General features: G+C 33.7%; 1 protein-coding gene across 6 annotated transcripts in view; it reads left to right on the top strand.

Moving 5' to 3' along the window:
* The window catches only part of LOC143228848 (hormone receptor 4-like), a 126717-nt gene that overhangs the window by 50124 nt on the left and 56408 nt on the right, over positions 1 to 20185 (top strand). For all 6 annotated transcript variants that reach the window (XM_076460240.1, XM_076460243.1, XM_076460241.1 and 3 more), the window contains exon 2: positions 7414 to 8803. In XM_076460240.1, the coding sequence (XP_076316355.1) occupies positions 7419 to 8803 (1385 nt within the window). In that variant the 5' untranslated portion in view covers positions 7414 to 7418. The remainder of the gene's footprint in view (positions 1 to 7413; positions 8804 to 20185) is intronic.

The following is a 20185-nucleotide window of genomic DNA, read 5'->3' as shown; positions in this document are numbered from 1 at the left end:
CTGCTTGAGTACTTTAATACCTAGAAACTTAAACGTACTTTTTTGATAGGATGGTAGTGTTTTAGCACCTGAAGTTTTTCATAAAGAATCACATTAGTTTGGAAATAATATTCATTAATTAGTTTGGAGTTTTATCTTATACGTTTCGAACTTTAGTCGTAGTGTCATAAATTAGCGTACTACCGGTATCATCCACACTTTGTCCCCCTTGTCACGTAATGTGCACAACCTTCGCGCATTGCAGACTTAGCAGCTGGCAGTCGCGTCGGTCATTGACCTTAGAGCCTCTCATTTCTCCTGGTTCGATATTTCTCCAACAGATGGCAATGTACAGGAATAAAGCAGATTTATTACGAACCTTGACTGCAAATTAAAACCCGATACAAACGTCATTGTTTAGAAATGAGTTTTTCTTGTGGGTGATACTGTATAAAATAAATAACATATTACACATGTAAATATATTAGCAATCTCTGTTTACGAATTATTTACATGGATTTCTGGTAGTCACGTGATGGTAAAAGGGACCTTCTCTATGAGTCAGAATCAACAGTGCACAGTTTATATTAGGTAACATACCATAGATTAACGCTGGCTAAAGAAGAAAATGAAACGAAGGTCGATTTGCAAGATGGCGCTTTTAACGCTTTCTTGAGTGACAACGATTTCAGTTAGCGTGTTCTGTCGTGAATGAAAAACAAACTAAACAGATAAAATTCAACCCGTATCGAGATATGTCGCAGTCTCTGTAGTTACCACCCGGAAGTTAGCTGTTGCATAAGGTGATTGAACTCATCGGCCCAGTTTCGCGTGCAAGAAAGGATGACGTTGAATGGCACGAGCAAGTATAGTTTCCGGTAGAAAATCGATTCGTGTAACTGCCGAATACGAAAAGACAACCAACTCTCCACTAATGTGTGCTCCACTTTGTCCGTCTAAACTCTTAAAATACTCGATTTTGTCTACAAAGCAGTACTTTAGAAAAGCTGTTCTAGTTTTTACCCCACTTCTCCAGTGATTCAACGTTAAGTCTGATGGTTTATAAAATTACAACTTGGTTTCAAATCCCATGGTGGCACAACATGGATAGTTGAGTCCATTCTACTTCACCTCTGTATTTATTAACAATCAAACTAATGTTTACCAGGAAAGTAACTCACATAAGTTTGGGAAGTTTTCTTGTCGAATATTATCGCTTTTACTTCAACTGACTGAAAGTTGTGAAACTACAGGTAGGACGTTATAAGGTTTTGCGACTGTCTCGCTTGAATAGAAGTGAAATGTACTCATTGACAGACGGTAAAGAAAATGTCTATTGCCCATACATTACACGCAGATACATTACAGATTCTTTTTGTTGTATTTTTTTTAACTTTCGCGCAAAGCTTCACGAAGGCTATCTGCGCTAGCCGTCTCTGATTTAGCAGTGCAAGACTAGAGGGAAGACAGCTAATCATCACCACCCATCGCCAACTCTTGGGCTACTCTTTTACGAACGAATAGTGGGATTGGCCATCACATTAAAACGCCCCCACGGCTGAAAGGGCTGAAAAGGAGCCTTAACTCACCTGGCCATTCCGGGCCTCTAGGTTGTTAAAAACGGCCGTGGATTACGTATAATAGATAAGCCATTTAATTCAAAATGGCCACCTCCCCACTTTTAAACATTTGGATACGAAGTAGGCTTTGTGGTGTGGTACAGACATTTCGAGAAAAATGAGTGGAAGATATTATATATTACCCAAACTCACCTCAGCCATTTCCAGCGATGAAACAAATTTTGTGCTCAGCATGGCCATGTGATTGGAGTTTTTGACTCGAAATCTGAGGGTTGCGAGTTCGAATCCCCGTCACACCAAACATGCTCGCTCTTTCAACCATAGGGGCGTTATAATGTGACAGTTAATCCCATTAATCGTTGGTTTGTTTGTTTTGGAATTTCGCACAAAGCTACTCGAGGGCTATCTGTGCTAGCCGTCCCTAATTTAGCAGTGTAAGACTAGAGGGAAGGCAGCTAATCGTCACCACCCACCGCCAACTCTTGGGCTACTTTTTTACCAGCGATTAAGGGCCCGGCACGGCCAAGCGTGTTAAGGCGTGCGACTCGTAATCTGAGGGTCGCGGGTTCGCATCCCGGTCGCGCCAAACATGCTCGCCCTTGCAGTCGTGGGAGCGTTATAATGTTACGGTCAATCCCACTATTCGTTGGTAAAAGAGTAGCCCAAGAGTTGGCGGTGGGTGGTGATGACTAGCTGCCTTCCCTCTAGTCTTACACTCCTAAATTAGGGACGGCTAGCACAAATAGCCCTCCTATAGTTTTGCGCGAAATTTAAAACAAACAAACAAACTGCTAATATTCAGATACGGAACAATTTGAGTTAATATAATTCTTCAGTTATTATCACATTTTGTATCTCTAAAAAGAAAACGTTTATTCAAAATCTGACGCTTTTTCATTTAAATTTCACACGCGAAAACATTTGTTTCTCTTTCGTTTGTTTTCTACACTTCGAAAATAAACAAACAAATCGAAAACACACACTCGCCTCTTAACCCTCACCCCAGCCCTCTAGGAGGTACGTAAATTGGTTATGTTTTTCAAAGTTGTTTAAATATATAAGATGAAAATCGTACCAAATAAAGACCGATAGTTTAAAAACTTATATTATACCAGTAATGTTATTAAAAGATGGTGATATAAGTCTTCAAGCCACAGATAGATGTAGGACATATCACGTACTTTTAACTAGGTTCTGTTTGTTTCGGACTTTTACGAAATATATTATGTAATTATTTCAAACAAATTCGGTAAAACAGGTCAGCTTTTGACCTAAAAATCCCTGTGTTTCGTGTACGAGTTTTAAATAAATATTCACCATGACTTTCAGATAATATTAACACCCAGAACTGAAGAAACCCGTTTTGCGATTCATTAACACATAACTAGATCACTATATCCTCTAACCTTTTCTTAGATCGAAAACAGCATTTTATAAAATGCTTGCCAGCATTTGTTTTTTTTTTTATTTAATTTCGCGCAAAGATACACAAGGGCTATCTGTGATAGCTGTCCCTAATTTAACAGTGTAAGACTATAAGGAAGGCAGCTAGTCACCACTACCCACCGCCAACTCTTGGGCTACTCTTTTACCGACGAATAGTGGGATTGACCGAAACATTATAATACCCCCACCGCTGAAAGGGAGAGCATGTATGGTGTGACGTTTTCTGCGGTGTTTCGTTAAAAGTTTCATTGCACTTGCATTACAATTAATTACTTTCGGTTTAAATTATTTATTTTCGTGTTCCATATGAATTTATTTCGTCGGAAGTAAAACAAAAGGTAAATGACGTCATAATTAAGTTCCTGATAAAGATATCGGTGTGGGTGTATTTTATTTTACGAGCGTATGACCATATTACTTGAAGTCTTGTACGTAAGTGCATGAACGTTTGAGTTTGTGTTTAGTCGCAAAGCCACATAATGGGATACCTGCGCTCCGCCCACCACGGGTATCGAACACCGATTTTTAGCGTATAAGCGTCCAGTTTAATTTCTGAACCACTAGAGGGCTGACGGTTGAGAATGGCACACTTTGCACGATTTTGGTCACTTGTAGTAAGCAGGAGGTTTTTTTCCTTTGATTCTGATTCCAGTTTAAAGTGAGTATTAACCAGACTTTTGACGATATATAATAGTTTATAAGATTACTCTTGTATGAGTTCATTTAAATATGTCGCTATGCTACGCTTTGTCACAGTTTCTGAGGAATAACTGAGGTACGAATGTAAACGTGTTCGACATCTTTACCTCCCATAATGCCAAATTTAATACTTTTTACGTCTTTAGCAGGAGACGTTATGCACGTGTTATTATTTTGACGACAAGTGGGCACATTTAAAAGGAAAAAGTAACCGACATTACAAAACGTAATGTAATTTTTCTGAGCGGTAAAGCAACATTTTTTTATATTTTCAGCTGTAACTTAATTGTTAATGGAGACTTGTTGACTGGAATTAAACACAAAGCTATACAATGGGCTGTTTGTGCTCTACCCACAACAGGTATCGAAACCCGGGTTTTAGCGATGTAAGTCCACAGACATGCCAATGGGGAGGGAGGGGCTAATGAAGACTTAATGAATAGACAGCACTGCATTTGAAGTTTTAAACAATAAATTTTGGTTGGAACGCAGACATGGACTAGGTTACGGTTTCATTTTGTACTGTTATTGGATTTTGTATTTAGATAGATAAATGTTATCCACTCATAAGCGCCATCACGGTAGAGCGCCTGGGATGTCCAGGTGGTTAGGACTCTCGACTTGCAATTTGAGGGTCGCGGGTTCGAATCCTCGTCACACAAAATGTACTCGTCCTTTCACCCATGGGGGTGTTATAAAGCGACGAACAATCCCACTACTCTCGTTGGTAAAATAGTAGTCCAGGAGTTGGTGGTGGGTGGTAATGACTAGCTGCCTTCCCTCTAGTCTTACACTGCTAAATTAGGGACGGCTAGCACAGATAGCCTTCGAGTAGCTTTGCGCGAAATTCAAAAAAATAAAAACACATTAGAGTTTCAAAGTTAGAAAGCCTACAGACTCTTCAAGATTATAAATTCAACACTATTTTGACCTACAATAACAGACGTTTTTTGTGAATCAGATGATTCATAATAATTTCCCGGCGAAGTCTGTGTATTGATAGTTCTGTTAATTTAGACTAACCTAGAGGTTTCCAAACTAAGGGCCGCAGAAATCCTGTTAAGTGGGCTGTAACAAATAGTTAAACTAGGGGGGTCTCACACTGGGGGCCGCAGGAAAGCTGAGGAAAGTGCGTGTGTTTTCTTAGAGCAAAGCCACATGGAGATATCCGCTGTGTACATCGAGGGGAGTCGAACCCTTGATTTTAGCGTTGTAAATCCGTAGACTTACTGCTGTTCCAACTGAAGAGAGACCGTAGCAAATAGTCTATCTAACTCATGGGTTTCCAAACTTGTGGTTGTGGAAAGGTTTCAGAGATGACTTAACAAATACACAAAACACTGTCACTATGCTTGGGATCTATAGATTCACCGAGGGAACCGCAGTCAGGTTTCGGAATATTTTTTTAGGGGGGAAGAAGACGTGACCTATGCTAAAATAGTCTAGAATTCCTGTTTTAACTCAGATAATAAACCTCGTGTCGCTTATCACGAGTTTAAGCAAAATCATAACAGTTTTTTAAAACGATAATAACAATAAATGTTATTTGAAACAAGATATTTGTGATACAGTAAATATTTTAAAGTACAGAACTTGCTCTGTAAATTATATAAGCAATGTAGTGTGGTAAATACAAAATTAGGGGCATTTTTTTAATATAAAGTATAATTTGCACGTAGATAGAAGTAAGCACATTGAAAACATTTTGAAGTGTTTATAACGCTTTGAATTTTCAGCTTCTGATTATTACAAAATGTTTTGGTAAACTTTCAATAGTTATAAGCAGCCCTAGTGGTGATTATTAGAAATATGATTTTTTATTTTTTAATTTCGCGCAAAGCTACACGAGGGCTATCTGCTCCAGCCGTTTCGAATTAGCAGTGTAAGACTAGAGGGTGGGTAGCTAATCATCACTATCCACCGCCAACTCTTGGGCTACTCTTTTATCAACGAATAGTAGGATTGACTGTAACATTATAACGTCCCCATGGCCGAAAGGGAGAGCATGTTTGGTGTGACAGGTATTCGAAACCGCGACCCTCAGATTACGAGTCGAGTACCTTAACCACCTGGCCCTGCCGGGCCGTCAGTAATAGCGGTGTCTGAGATGTAATATAATACCAAGCAATACGGAATTGTATTTCTTACCCAGTCGTGTCCCTAACCATAACCAATTATTTCATAACATCTTTTGAGTAAGCCATTGGAAGGTAAGTATCAAACATCATTCCGAGTTTAACTTTGTGTATGTTCTGTTCAGTTGTTCGTGTTTGTAAATTTCAGTTGATGCGCACCGAGTAATTTGTTAATGTTGAAGCCATACTTTAATGAAAAGATAAAAAAAAAAACAAAACAACAAGGAATTGAGGAGAAGATGAGAAGCCAAGCCTTGTTGAACAAAGTTAGAACAGCAAAGACAAATATCGCTAAAGGTGAAGCCATACTGATTGAGAAGGATACGAAAAACAAGGAATACAAGTCAACAGGTAAGGACGAGAGCCAGGCAATGGTAGAGACACATCTCAGAGTGATATGAATATCTACGGATACAGCTGAATGGATGAGGACTGTGTGAAACCAAGAAACGTGAATTTGAAGTGAGTGAAGCCACGTCTTAGTGTATGGAATAATGGTCACGAAACACGCCCCATGAAACAAGATTGAATCAATAATAGAAAATAATGCAAAATCGATATTTCACAGAAGTACTGGGCCTAATATATTTTTCTTTTAAGTTCTTACTGCGGATTAAAGTCGAAGTTCGATCCTTGCAGCGGTCATAGAATAGATAGCCAATTATGCAGTGATATTCAAGTTTAATATTGTGGTAGTAGTTGAGAAAGAGAATAGCACGTGTTTCTATGCAGAGTTTGATCATGTATATCAGCTGATATTTATTGACCAATGAATCGTCATAGTACTGCACGTGTCTGAAGAAACAACGCAGTTTAAAATGTTGAAGATTTAACAGAGCATGTTTTAGTTAAAAGGTGACAGTGGAAACAGTAATGACAGTAGGTGTTAAAAGTCGTGTTTATAATAGAACTAGTTCTCAGAAGTAGTGTATGCCACTGGTTTTCAGGGGTCGTGTTTACGATGAAACTAGTTAATTGTTTCAGGAAGTCGTGTTTGCAGTGAAACTGGTTTTTAAAAGTCGTGTTTTTAATAAAAGTGGTTATAATTGCTTCCAGAAGTGTTTGCAATGTAACTGGTGTTTAGGCGTTGTGTTTGCAATGAAACTAGCTATAATTGTTTTTAGAAGTCGTGTTTGTAATGTAATTGGTTTTAGGGGTCGTGTTTACGATAGAACTACAGGGTGTTCGGAAAGTCACTGTGCAGTTTTGTCTGTTAATAAATATATAAGTACACAGTGACTTTCCGAACACCCTGTAGTTACAATTGTTTCTAGAAGTCGTGTTTGTATTGTCACTGGTTTCTGAAAATCATGTTCGTAATTATAATGAGTTTTAGAACTCGTGTTTTTAATAAAACTGGTTATAATTACTTCCAGAAGTCGTGTTTGTAAAGTCACTGTTGTTTAGGCATTGTGTTTGCAATGAAACTAGCTATAATTGTTTCTAGAAGTCGTATTTATAATGTCACTGGTTTCTGGAAGTCGTGTTTGTAAAGAAACTGGTTTTTAATAGTTTTTAATTAAACACGTTTTCAGAAGTCTTGTCTCTAATGATAAGGTTTTTATCTTTTTCAGGAAGTATGTTCCCGCTTCTCCTGGAGTGGATGCGTAAGATGAGCTTATTTCACGACATCAAACTGAAGCGTCGAAAAGTAGACTCGAGATGCAGCAGCGACGGTGAAGCCAATCCTGATCCTGGTAACTCTTCTCCAGAGAGTGCAGCCACTCTGGATCCTGTTCTAAAGGAGGGAGAGTTAGGTCACCTTGCAAGCGAGTTCTCCTTAGGTTCAGAAGAAGGAACAGAAGTATCCCAAAAAGTACACTTTGAAGATCCTGTCAGGTCTCCTGTCGAACAACCTGACACAAACATGCTAGAAGAGCTGGAGTCAATGAAAGGCTCGCCAACACAAAGTGCGCAGTCACCTAATCAACAAGCGGCTACCTCCGAAATGGAAAAAGAAATGCTAAGCAGTAGTTCACGGTCCACCCAAGACAACAGCGTCTTCGATGGTGGAGGGAGAGGTACACAGGAAGGAGTTCCAGAAAGAACAGAAGCTCGATCTGGAGAGTCCAAAGAACGAATCGAAGAACAGGGGTTGGATCTAAGTACACCAACCAGACAGAGAGGAGGCGTAGAAGAGCTTCCTCATCTGAATCCCTACTTGTGGGCTCCTTCTAGCGCACAAGCCTATAGACGTCATTTCTCTGCTCATGAGGAGCGACCTCATAAGGAGCAGCAAGGTGTATCCTTGTTAAGAATGGCGTCGGAGTACAAAATGCCATTGGTAATGGGAAACATTCCTGGCTCTGGTCCTGGTAAAACGATGATCTGGACTGGACAAAGTCCATCTCAGGGTCTACAAACGTCTAAGTCTGAGCACATTGATACAACAGGTACTGTGATAACAAGTGAAACTGCTGTAAGTCGTCGTCACAGTTTATCTAGTATGGAAAGAACAGGGGTTTTAGGTTGTCCAGTTTCCACTCGACCCCAACCTCTTTCTTTGTACACCTCAACATCTACATCTCCAATAACCTCTACTGCACCATCTGTTGGACAGTATGGATTTTCCGTAAAAGAAAACTACCCCTCCTCGACCCTCCAGTACGGGACAAGTCTACAAAGGTTACAATTCCCAGCAACATCAACGGCTACTTCCAGAGAGGATGTGTTGCCAAAGTTTCGTAGCCGGAGCAGTAGTTTAGTTAGTACCAGTCCTGCTTCTTGGTCAGAGAAACTGCCACAACCAGGACCATCTTCTCCCACCCAGTTACCAGACCCTCAGGCTTTAAATCTTAGTGTGTCAGGAAATGGTCGAAAAGACGAACTGTCTACCATGGTGGCTGCACCATCGACATCTCGTGGTCCAGGAGGCGAGGAGGAGGAAAGAGACCAGCCAATGGTGTGTATGATCTGTGAGGATAAAGCCACGGGGCTCCACTACGGTATCATAACTTGTGAAGGGTAAGTTGTGTGTAGCTTTTAGATAATGAATAAGTTATTAGGTTAACGTTAGAGAGATGATCGAGAAACCTGCATTTCAAATCATACGTTTCGAAATGGAGTAGTTTCAACATACCAACTTATCGTTTTATTTTCAAATGCTATTTCCTTTTTATATATGAGGCTGGGCTACAGAACTACTAAGATGAATCGAATTAATAGCTATGAAGGAAAAAATAAACTCACATATCGTGAATAGTTTTATATATATATATATAACAACAAGAGTGCTGAAAATTGAAATCTACAAAAAATATATTTTGAAATGTAAGTTGGAAAAGTTTCAGTAAAGCACTAGCATTCTCAACATTGGTGTTCAAATGGATTTCAATTAATCTTGTAGAGAAAACTTTGCCTGGGGTAATCATGACAATGTACGTTTTGGGGTTAGTGTCATGAGGGAGAGAGGTATTGAATTACGCCTATTTCAAGGTTTTTTAGAGACTACAGGAAGAAGACTCATGGCCACCCACAAATGCTTAGTGGGAGTCTAATAGCTATAATACAGGGTGTCTCAAATGTCTGGACCCATAAGGGAAATTGCACAATTAGTTCTTAATTTATTTATTAATAAAATTGAATGCTATTGACAACCATGCACATCTTAATCCTTGGTCCACTGAACCATCAGGGTATTTTCTTTCCTGGGATATTTACATCCGACATCAGAAATGTGTTTGTTTAACTTTAAGAATATAATGTCTATTATTCCTATGGGTCTAAACTACTGGGACACTCTCTGATTCAGAGTTTGTATTCTATAACAGTTTAGTTTACAAGACAGCGATTGCTTCGAAGATAATAAGTGACAAAAAAGCACAAGACATTTCATATTATACTTGGACTCGGCATGGTCAGATGGTTAAAGCGTTTTACTAGTAATCTGAGGGTTGCGGGTTCGAAGCTCCGTTACACCAAACGTACTCTTCCTTTCAGCCATGGGAGCGTTATTATGTGACGGGCAATCCCAACGTTCGTTGGTAAAGGAGTAACCCAAGAGTTGGAGGTGAGTGGTGATGACTAGCTGCCTTCTCTCTAGTCTTACAGTACTAATTCAGTGACGTCTCTCACAAACAGTTCTCGTGTAGCTTTACGTGAAGTTCAAAACAAACACGTTGCACTTACACAACACACAAACAACCAGCGAGAAATGTTAGTAGTGTGCTCTAAATATTCTTTTTTGTTTTAGCTTTTAATTTCTATTAATAACTACATGAAGCATCAATTAGCAAAATAACTGTTTAATTTTTGTTTACTTTGTGAACATCATAAGGTCATAGCACGGGGGTCAAAGAAATGATGGTGACATGAGAGTCAAGGTAAAGCAAGCTGGTCGTATTTTCGAAGCTCCCATTCTTTTATTTAGGTAACTAGGTCATGCTAGGCAAATAACGATTTGTGCGTTATAAGCGTGTAAACATCTTAAAGCTAGATAAACAGGTAGATAGTATTTGGCTTACAAGGTGATCGCCAGGGTCGAACAGTTTAGCGATAACGAATGGTGGGTAACTGTTAGGTAATAGAAAGATTACTTTCAATAAAAATCAAATACGTAGCAAAATCTATATTAATATTGAATCTAAAGCTTTACGTATAATGTGATTCCCACAATTTAATTTTATGTAAGATAAACTGTTTTTGGGAACTTGATGAAGAGAGTGCAGTGGATACAAAAGTTAATATTTTAGTGATTAGATTCAGGTGTTTAATTTTTGGTTGTATGGGTTTAGTATCAGCTGTAGTTTACCATACTTCACAACATATCATTGTAACATAAGGTGTTAAATTTACTGTACAGTTAGTTTTAATATTAGTATCATTCAGCTGTAGTTACTGTACCCACTTCAAGATAGTTCATTCACAACATATCATTGTAACATAAGGTATTAAATTTACTGTACAGTTAGTTAATATTAGTATCAGCTGTAGTTTACCATACTTCACAACATATCATTGTAACATAAGGTATTAAATTTACTGTACAGTTAGTTAATATTAGTATCAGCTGTAGTTTACCCTACTTCACAACATATCATTGTAACATAAGGTGTTAAAATTACTGTACAGTTAGTTAATATTAGTATCAGCTGTAGTTTACCCTATAACTTCACAACATATCATTGTAACATAAGGTATTAAATTTACTGTACAGTTAGTTAATATTAGTATCAGCTGTAGTTTACCCTACTTCACAACATATCATTGTAACATAAGGTATTAAATTTACTGTACAGTTAGTTAATATTAGTATCAGCTGTAGTTTACCCTACTTCACAACATATCATTGTAACATAAGGTATTAAATTTACTGTACAGTTAGTTAATATTAGTATCAGCTGTAGTTTACCCTACTTCACAACATATCATTGTAACATAAGGTGTTAAATTTACTGTACAGTTAGTTAATATTAGTATCAGCTGTAGTTTACCCTACTTCACAACATATCATTGTAACATAAGGTATTAAATTTACTGTACAGTTAGTTAATATTAGTATCAGCTGTAGTTTACCCTACTTCACAACATATCATTGTAACATAAGGTATTAAATTTACTGTACAGTTAGTTAATATTAGTATCAGCTGTAGTTTACCATACTTCACAACATATCATTGTAACATAAGGTGTTAATTAAATTTACTGTACAGTTAGTTAATATTAGTATCAGCTGTAGTTTACCCCACTTCACAACATATCATTGTAACATAAGGTGTTAAATTTACTGTACAGTTAGTTAATATTAGTATCAGCTGTAGTTTACCCTACTTCACAACATATCATTGTAACATAAGGTGTTAAATTTACTGTACAGTTAGTTAATATTAGTATCAGCTGTAGTTTACCATACTTCACAACATATCATTGTAACATAAGGTATTAAATTTACTGTACAGTTAGTTAATATTAGTATCAGCTGTAGTTTACCATACTTCACAACATATCATTGTAACATAAGGTATTAAATTTACTGTACAGTTAGTTAATATTAGTATCAGCTGTAGTTTACCCTACTTCACAACATATCATTGTAACATAAGGTATTAAATTTACTGTACAGTTAGTTAATATTAGTATCAGCTGTAGTTTACCCTACTTCACAACATATCATTGTAACATAAGGTATTAAATTTACTGTACAGTTAGTTAATATTAGTATCAGCTGTAGTTTACCCTACTTCACAACATATCATTGTAACATAAGGTATTAAATTTACTGTACAGTTAGTTAATATTAGTATCAGCTGTAGTTTACCATACTTCACAACATATCATTGTAACATAAGGTGTTAAATTTACTGTACAGTTAGTTAATATTAGTATCAGCTGTAGTTTACCATATCATTGTACTTCACAACATATCATTGTAACATAAGGTATTAAATTTACTGTACAGTTAGTTAATATTAGTATCAGCTGTAGTTTACCCTACTTCACAACATATCATTGTAACATAAGGTATTAAATTTACTGTACAGTTAGTTAATATTAGTATCAGCTGTAGTTTACCCTACTTCACAACATATCATTGTAACATAAGGTATTAAATTTACTGTACAGTTAGTTAATATTAGTATCAGCTATAGTTTACCATAAGGTATTAAATTTACTGTACTTCACACCATACATATCATTGTAACATAAGGTGTTAAATTTACTGTACAGTTAGTTAATATTAGTATCAGCTGTAGTTTACCCTACTTCACAACATATCATTGTAACATAAGGTGTTAAATTTACTGTACAGTTAGTTAATATTAGTATCAGCTGTAGTTTACCCTACTTCACAACATATCATTGTAACATAAGGTATTAAATTTACTGTACAGTTAGTTAATATTAGTATCAGCTGTAGTTTACCCTACTTCACAACATATCATTGTAACATAAGGTATTAAATTTACTGTACAGTTAGTTAATATTAGTATCAGCTGTAGTTTACCATACTTCACAACATATCATTGTAACATAAGGTGTTAAATTTACTGTACAGTTAGTTAATATTAGTATCAGCTGTAGTTTACCTGTACAGTTAGTTAATATTAGTATACTACTTCACAACATATCATTGTAAAATAAGGTATTACATTTACTGTACAATTAGTTAATATTAAACTCAGCTATAGTTTACCATACGTCACAACATATCATTGTAACATAAGGTATTAAATTTACTGTACAGCTTAGTTAATATAACATAGTATCAGCTGTAGTTTACCATACTTCACAACATATCATTGTAACATAAGGTATTAAATTTACTGTACAGTTAGTTAATATTAGTATCAGCTGTAGTACTTCACAACATATCATTGTAACATAAGGTATTAAATTTACTGTACAGTTAGTTAATATTAGTATCAGCAGTTTATCACAACATATTGTAACATAAGGTATTAAATTTACTGTACAGTTAGTTAATATTAGTATCAGCTGTAGTTTACCCTACTTCACAACATATCATTGTAACATAAGGTATTAAATTTACTGTACAGTTAGTTAATATTAGTATCAGCTGTAGTTTACCATACTTCACAACATATCATTGTAACATAAGGTGTTAAATTTACTGTACAGTTAGTTAATATTAGTATCAGCTGTAGTTTACCCTACTTCACAACATATCATTGTAACATAAGGTATTAAATTTACTGTACAGTTAGTTAATATTAGTATCAGCTGTAGTTTACCCTACTTCACAACATATCATTGTAACATAAGGTGTTAAATTTACTGTACAGTTAGTTAATATTAGTATCAGCTGTAGTTTACCCTACTTCACAACATATCATTGTAACATAAGGTATTAAATTTACTGTACAGTTAGTTAATATTAGTATCAGCTGTAGTTTACCCTACTTCACAACATATCATTGTAACATAAGGTGTTAAATTTACTGTACAGTTAGTTAATATTAGTATCAGCTGTAGTTTACCCTACTTCACAACATATCATTGTAACATAAGGTATTAAATTTACTGTACAGTTAGTTAATATTAGTATCAGCTGTAGTTTACCCTACTTCACAACATATCATTGTAACATAAGGTATTAAATTTACTGTACAGTTAGTTAATATTAGTATCAGCTGTAGTTTACCCTACTTCACAACATATCATTGTAACATAAGGTGTTAAATTTACTGTACAGTTAGTTAATATTAGTATCAGCTGTAGTTTACCCTACTTCACAACATATCATTGTAACATAAGGTATTAAATTTACTGTACAGTTAGTTAATATTAGTATCAGCTGTAGTTTACCATACTTCACAACATATCATTGTAACATAAGGTATTAAATTTACTGTACAGTTAGTTAATATTAGTATCAGCTGTAGTTTACAGTTAGTTAATATTAGTATCAGCTGTAGTTTACTTCACAACATATCATTGTAACATAAGGTATTAAATTTACTGTACAGTTAGTTAATATTAGTATCAGCTGTAGTTTACCATACTTCACAACATATCATTGTAACATAAGGTATTAAATTTACTGTACAGTTAGTTAATATTAGTATCAGCTGTAGTTTACCATACTTCACAACATATCATTGTAACATAAGGTGTTAAATTTACTGTACAGTTAGTTAATATTAGTATCAGCTGTAGTTTACCATACTTCACAACATATCATTGTAACATAAGGTGTTAAATTTACTGTACAGTTAGTTAATATTAGTATCAGCTGTAGTTTACCCTACTTCACAACATATCATTGTAACATAAGGTATTAAATTTACTGTACAGTTAGTTAATATTAGTATCAGCTGTAGTTTACCCATAAGGTATTAAATTTACTTCACAACATATCATTGTAACATAAGGTATTAAATTTACTGTACAGTTAGTTAATATTAGTATCAGCTGTAGTTTACATTGTAACCTGTACTTCACAACATATCATTGTAACATAAGGTATTAAATTTACTGTACAGTTAGTTAATATTAGTATCAGCTGTAGTTTACCATACTTCACAACATATCATTGTAACATAAGGTGTTAAATTTACTGTACAGTTAGTTAATATTAGTATCAGCTGTAGTTTACCCTACTTCACAACATATCATTGTAACATAAGGTATTAAATTTACTGTACAGTTAGTTAATATTAGTATCAGCTGTAGTTTACCCTACTTCACAACATATCATTGTAACATAAGGTATTAAATTTACTGTACAGTTAGTTAATATTAGTATCAGCTGTAGTTTACCCTACTTCACAACATATCATTGTAACATAAGGTATTAAATTTACTGTACAGTTAGTTAATATTAGTATCAGCTGTAGTTTACCATACTTCACAACATATCATTGTAACATAAGGTGTTAAATTTACTGTACAGTTAGTTAATATTAGTATCAGCTGTAGTTTACCCTACTTCACAACATATCATTGTAACATAAGGTATTAAATTTACTGTACAGTTAGTTAATATTAGTATCAGCTGTAGTTTACCCTACTTCACAACATATCATTGTAACATAAGGTATTAAATTTACTGTACAGTTAGTTAATATTAGTATCAGCTGTAGTTTACCCTACTTCACAACATATCATTGTAACATAAGGTATTAAATTTACTGTACAGTTAGTTAATATTAGTATCAGCTGTAGTTTACCATACTTCACAACATATCATTGTAACATAAGGTGTTAAATTTACTGTACAGTTAGTTAATATTAGTATCAGCTGTAGTTTACCATACTTCACAACATATCATTGTAACATAAGGTATTAAATTTACTGTACAGTTAGTTAATATTAGTATCAGCTGTAGTTTACCCTACTTCACAACATATTGTAACATAAGGTATTAAATTTACTGTACAGTTAGTTAATATTAGTATCAGCTGTAGTTTATACTTCACAACATATCTGTAACAGTTAGCTGTTATTGTAATAGTTAATATTAGTATCAGCTGTAGTTTACCATACTTCACAACATATCATTGTAACATAAGGTATTAAATTTACTGTACAGTTAGTTAATATTAGTATCAGCTGTAGTTTACCCCACTTCACAACATATCATTGTAACATAAGGTGTTAAATTTACTGTACAGTTAGTTAATATTAGTATCAGCTGTAGTTTACCCTACTTCACAACATATCATTGTAACATAAGGTGTTAAATTTACTGTACAGTTAGTTAATATTAGTATCAGCTGTAGTTTAATATTAGTATCATTGTAACATAAGGTATTAAATTTACTGTACAGTTAGTTAATATTAGTATCAGCTGTAGTTTACCCTACTTCACAACATATCATTGTAACATAAGGTGTTAAATTTACTGTACAGTTAGTTAATATTAGTATCAGCTGTAGTTTACCCTACTTCACAACATATCATTGTAACATAAGGTATTAAATTTACTGTACAGTTAGTTAATATTAGTATCAGCTGTAGTTTACCCTACTTCACAACATATCATTGTAACATAAGGTGTTAAATTTACTGTACAGTTAGTTAATATTAGTATCAGCTGTAGTTTACCATACTTCACAACATATCATTGTAACATAAGGTGTTAAATTTACTGTACAGTTAGTTAATATTAGTATCAGCTGTAGTTTACCATACTTCACAACATATCATTGTAACATAAGGTATTAAATTTACTGTACAGTTAGTTAATATTAGTATCAGCTGTAGTTTACTTCACAACATATCATTGTAACATAAGGTATTAAATTTACTGTACACAACATATCATTGTAACATAAGGTATTAAATTTACTGTACAGTTAGTTAATATTAGTATCAGCTGTAGTTTACCCTACTTCACAACATATCATTGTAACATAAGGTATTAAATTTACTGTACAGTTAGTTAATATTAGTATCAGCTGTAGTTTACCCTACTTCACAACATATCATTGTAACATAAGGTGTTAAATTTACTGTACAGTTAGTTAATATTAGTATCAGCTGTAGTTTACCCAGTTAGTTAATATTAGTATACTTCACAACATATCATTGTAACATAAGGTGTTAAATTTACTGTACAGTTAGTTAATATTAGTATCAGCTGTAGTTTACCCTGTAGTTTACTTCACAACATATCATTGTAACATAAGGTGTTAAATTTACTGTACAGTTAGTTAATATTAGTATCAGCTGTAGTTTACCATACTTCACAACATATCATTGTAACATAAGGTGTTAAATTTACTGTACAGTTAGTTAATATTAGTATCAGCTGTAGTTTACCATACTTCACAACATATCATTGTAACATAAGGTATTAAATTTACTGTACAGTTAGTTAATATTAGTATCAGCTGTAGTTTACCCTACTTCACAACATATCATTGTAACATAAGGTATTAAATTTACTGTACAGTTAGTTAATATTAGTATCAGCTGTAGTTTACCCTACTTCACAACATATCATTGTAACATAAGGTATTAAATTTACTGTACAGTTAGTTAATATTAGTATCAGCTGTAGTTTACCATACTTCACAACATATCATTGTAACATAAGGTATTAAATTTACTGTACAGTTAGTTAATATTAGTATCAGCTGTAGTTTACCCCACTTCACAACATATCATTGTAACATAAGGTGTTAAATTTACTGTACAGTTAGTTAATATTAGTATCAGCTGTAGTTTACCATACTTCACAACATATCATTGTAACATAAGGTATTAAATTTACTGTACAGTTAGTTAATATTAGTATCAGCTGTAGTTTACCATACTTCACAACATATCATTGTAACATAAGGTATTAAATTTACTGTACAGTTAGTTAATATTAGTATCAGCTGTAGTTTACCATACTTCACAACATATCATTGTAACATAAGGTATTAAATTTACTGTACAGTTAGTTAATATTAGTATCAGCTGTAGTTTACCCTACTTCACAACATATCATTGTAACATAAGGTATTAAATTTACTGTACAGTTAGTTAATATTAGTATCAGCTGTAGTTTACCCCACTTCACAACATATCATTGTAACATAAGGTGTTAAATTTACTGTACAGTTAGTTAATATTAGTATCAGCTGTAGTTTACCATACTTCACAACATATCATTGTACCATAAGGTACAGTTAGTTAATATTAGTATCAGCTGTAGTTTACCCTACTTCACAACATATCATTGTAACATAAGGTGTTAAATTTACTGTACAGTTAGTTAATATTAGTATCAGCTGTAGTTTACCCCACTTCACAACATATCATTGTAACATAAGGTAGTTTAAATTTACTGTACAGTTAGTTAATATTAGTATCAGCTGTAGTTTACCCCACTTCACAACATATCATTGTAACATAAGGTGTTAAATTTACTGTACAGTTAGTTAATATTAGTATCAGCTGTAGTTTACCATACTTCACAACATATCATTTACAGTTAGTTAATATTAGTATAACATAAGGTATTAAATTTACTGTACAGTTAGTTAATATTAGTATCAGCTGTAGTTTACCATACTTCACAACATATCATTGTAACATAAGGTATTAAATTTACTGTACAGTTAGTTAATATTAGTATCAGCTGTAGTTTACCCTACTTCACAACATATCATTGTAACATAAGGTATTAAATTTACTGTACAGTTAGTTAATATTAGTATCAGCTGTAGTTTACCCTACTTCACAACATATCATTGTAACATAAGGTATTAAATTTACTGTACAGTTAGTTAATATTAGTATCAGCTGTAGTTTACCCTACTTCACAACATATCATTGTAACATAAGGTATTAAATTTACTGTACAGTTAGTTAATATTAGTATCAGCTGTAGTTTACCCTACTTCACAACATATCATTGTAACATAAGGTGTTAAATTTACTGTACAGTTAGTTAATATTAGTATCAGCTGTAGTTTACCCTACTTCACAACATATCATTGTAACATAAGGTGTTAAATTTACTGTACAGTTAGTTAATATTAGTATCAGCTGTAGTTTACCATACTTCACAACATATCATTGTAACATAAGGTGTTAAATTTACTGTACAGTTAGTTAATATTAGTATCAGCTGTAGTTTACCCTACTTCACAACATATCATTGTAACATAAGGTATTAAATTTACTGTACAGTTAGTTAATATTAGTATCAGCTGTAGTTTACCCTACTTCACAACATATCATTGTAACATAAGGTATTAAATTTACTGTACAGTTAGTTAATATTAGTATCAGCTGTAGTTTACCATACTTCACAACATATCATTGTAACATAAGGTATTAAATTTACTGTACAGTTAGTTAATATTAGTATCAGCTGTAGTTTACCCTACTTCACAACATATCATTGTAACATAAGGTGTTAAATTTACTGTACAGTTAGTTAATATTAGTATCAGCTGTAGTTTACCCTACTTCACAACATATCATTGTAACATAAGGTGTTAAATTTACTGTACAGTTAGTTAATATTAGTATCAGCTGTAGTTTACCATACTTCACAACATATCATTGTAACATAAGGTGTTAAATTTACTGTACAGTTAGTTAATATTAGTATCAGCTGTAGTTTACCATAAGGTATTAAATTTACTGTACTTCACAACATATCATTGTAACATAAGGTATTAAATTTACTGTACAGTTAGTTAATATTAGTATCAGCTGTAGTTTACCCTACTTCACAACATATCATTGTAACATAAGGTATTAAATTTACTGTACAGTTAGTTAATATTAGTATCAGCTGTAGTTTACCCTACTTCACAACATATCATTGTAACATAAGGTATTAAATTTACTGTACAGTTAGTTAATATTAGTATCAGCTGTAGTTTACCATACTTCACAACATATCATTGTAACATAAGGTGTTAAATTTACTGTACAGTTAGTTAATATTAGTATCAGCTGTAGTTTACCATACTTCACAACATATCATTGTAACATAAGGTATTAAATTTACTGTACAGTTAGTTAATATTAGTATCAGCTGTAGTTTACCCTACTTCACAACATATCATTGTAACATAAGGTGTTAAATTTACTGTACAGTTAGTTAATATTAGTATCAGCTGTAGTTTACCATACTTCACAACATATCATTGTAACATAAGGTGTTAAATTTACTGTACAGTTAGTTAATATTAGTATCAGCTGTAGTTTACCATACTTCACAACATATCATTGTAACATAAGGTATTAAATTTACTGTACAGTTAGTTAATATTAGTATCAGCTGTAGTTTACCCTACTTCACAACATATCATTGTAACATAAGGTATTAAATTTACTGTACAGTTAGTTAATATTAGTATCAGCTGTAGTTTACCCTACTTCACAACATATCATTGTAACATAAGGTGTTAAATTTACTGTACAGTTAGTTAATA

Source organism: Tachypleus tridentatus, chromosome 10 (assembly GCF_004210375.1).
Source record: "Tachypleus tridentatus isolate NWPU-2018 chromosome 10, ASM421037v1, whole genome shotgun sequence".
Lineage (NCBI taxonomy): Eukaryota > Metazoa > Arthropoda > Merostomata > Xiphosura > Limulidae > Tachypleus > Tachypleus tridentatus.
Note: the sequence above shows the minus strand (reverse complement) of the source record. Positions and strands in the feature narration are given on the sequence as shown.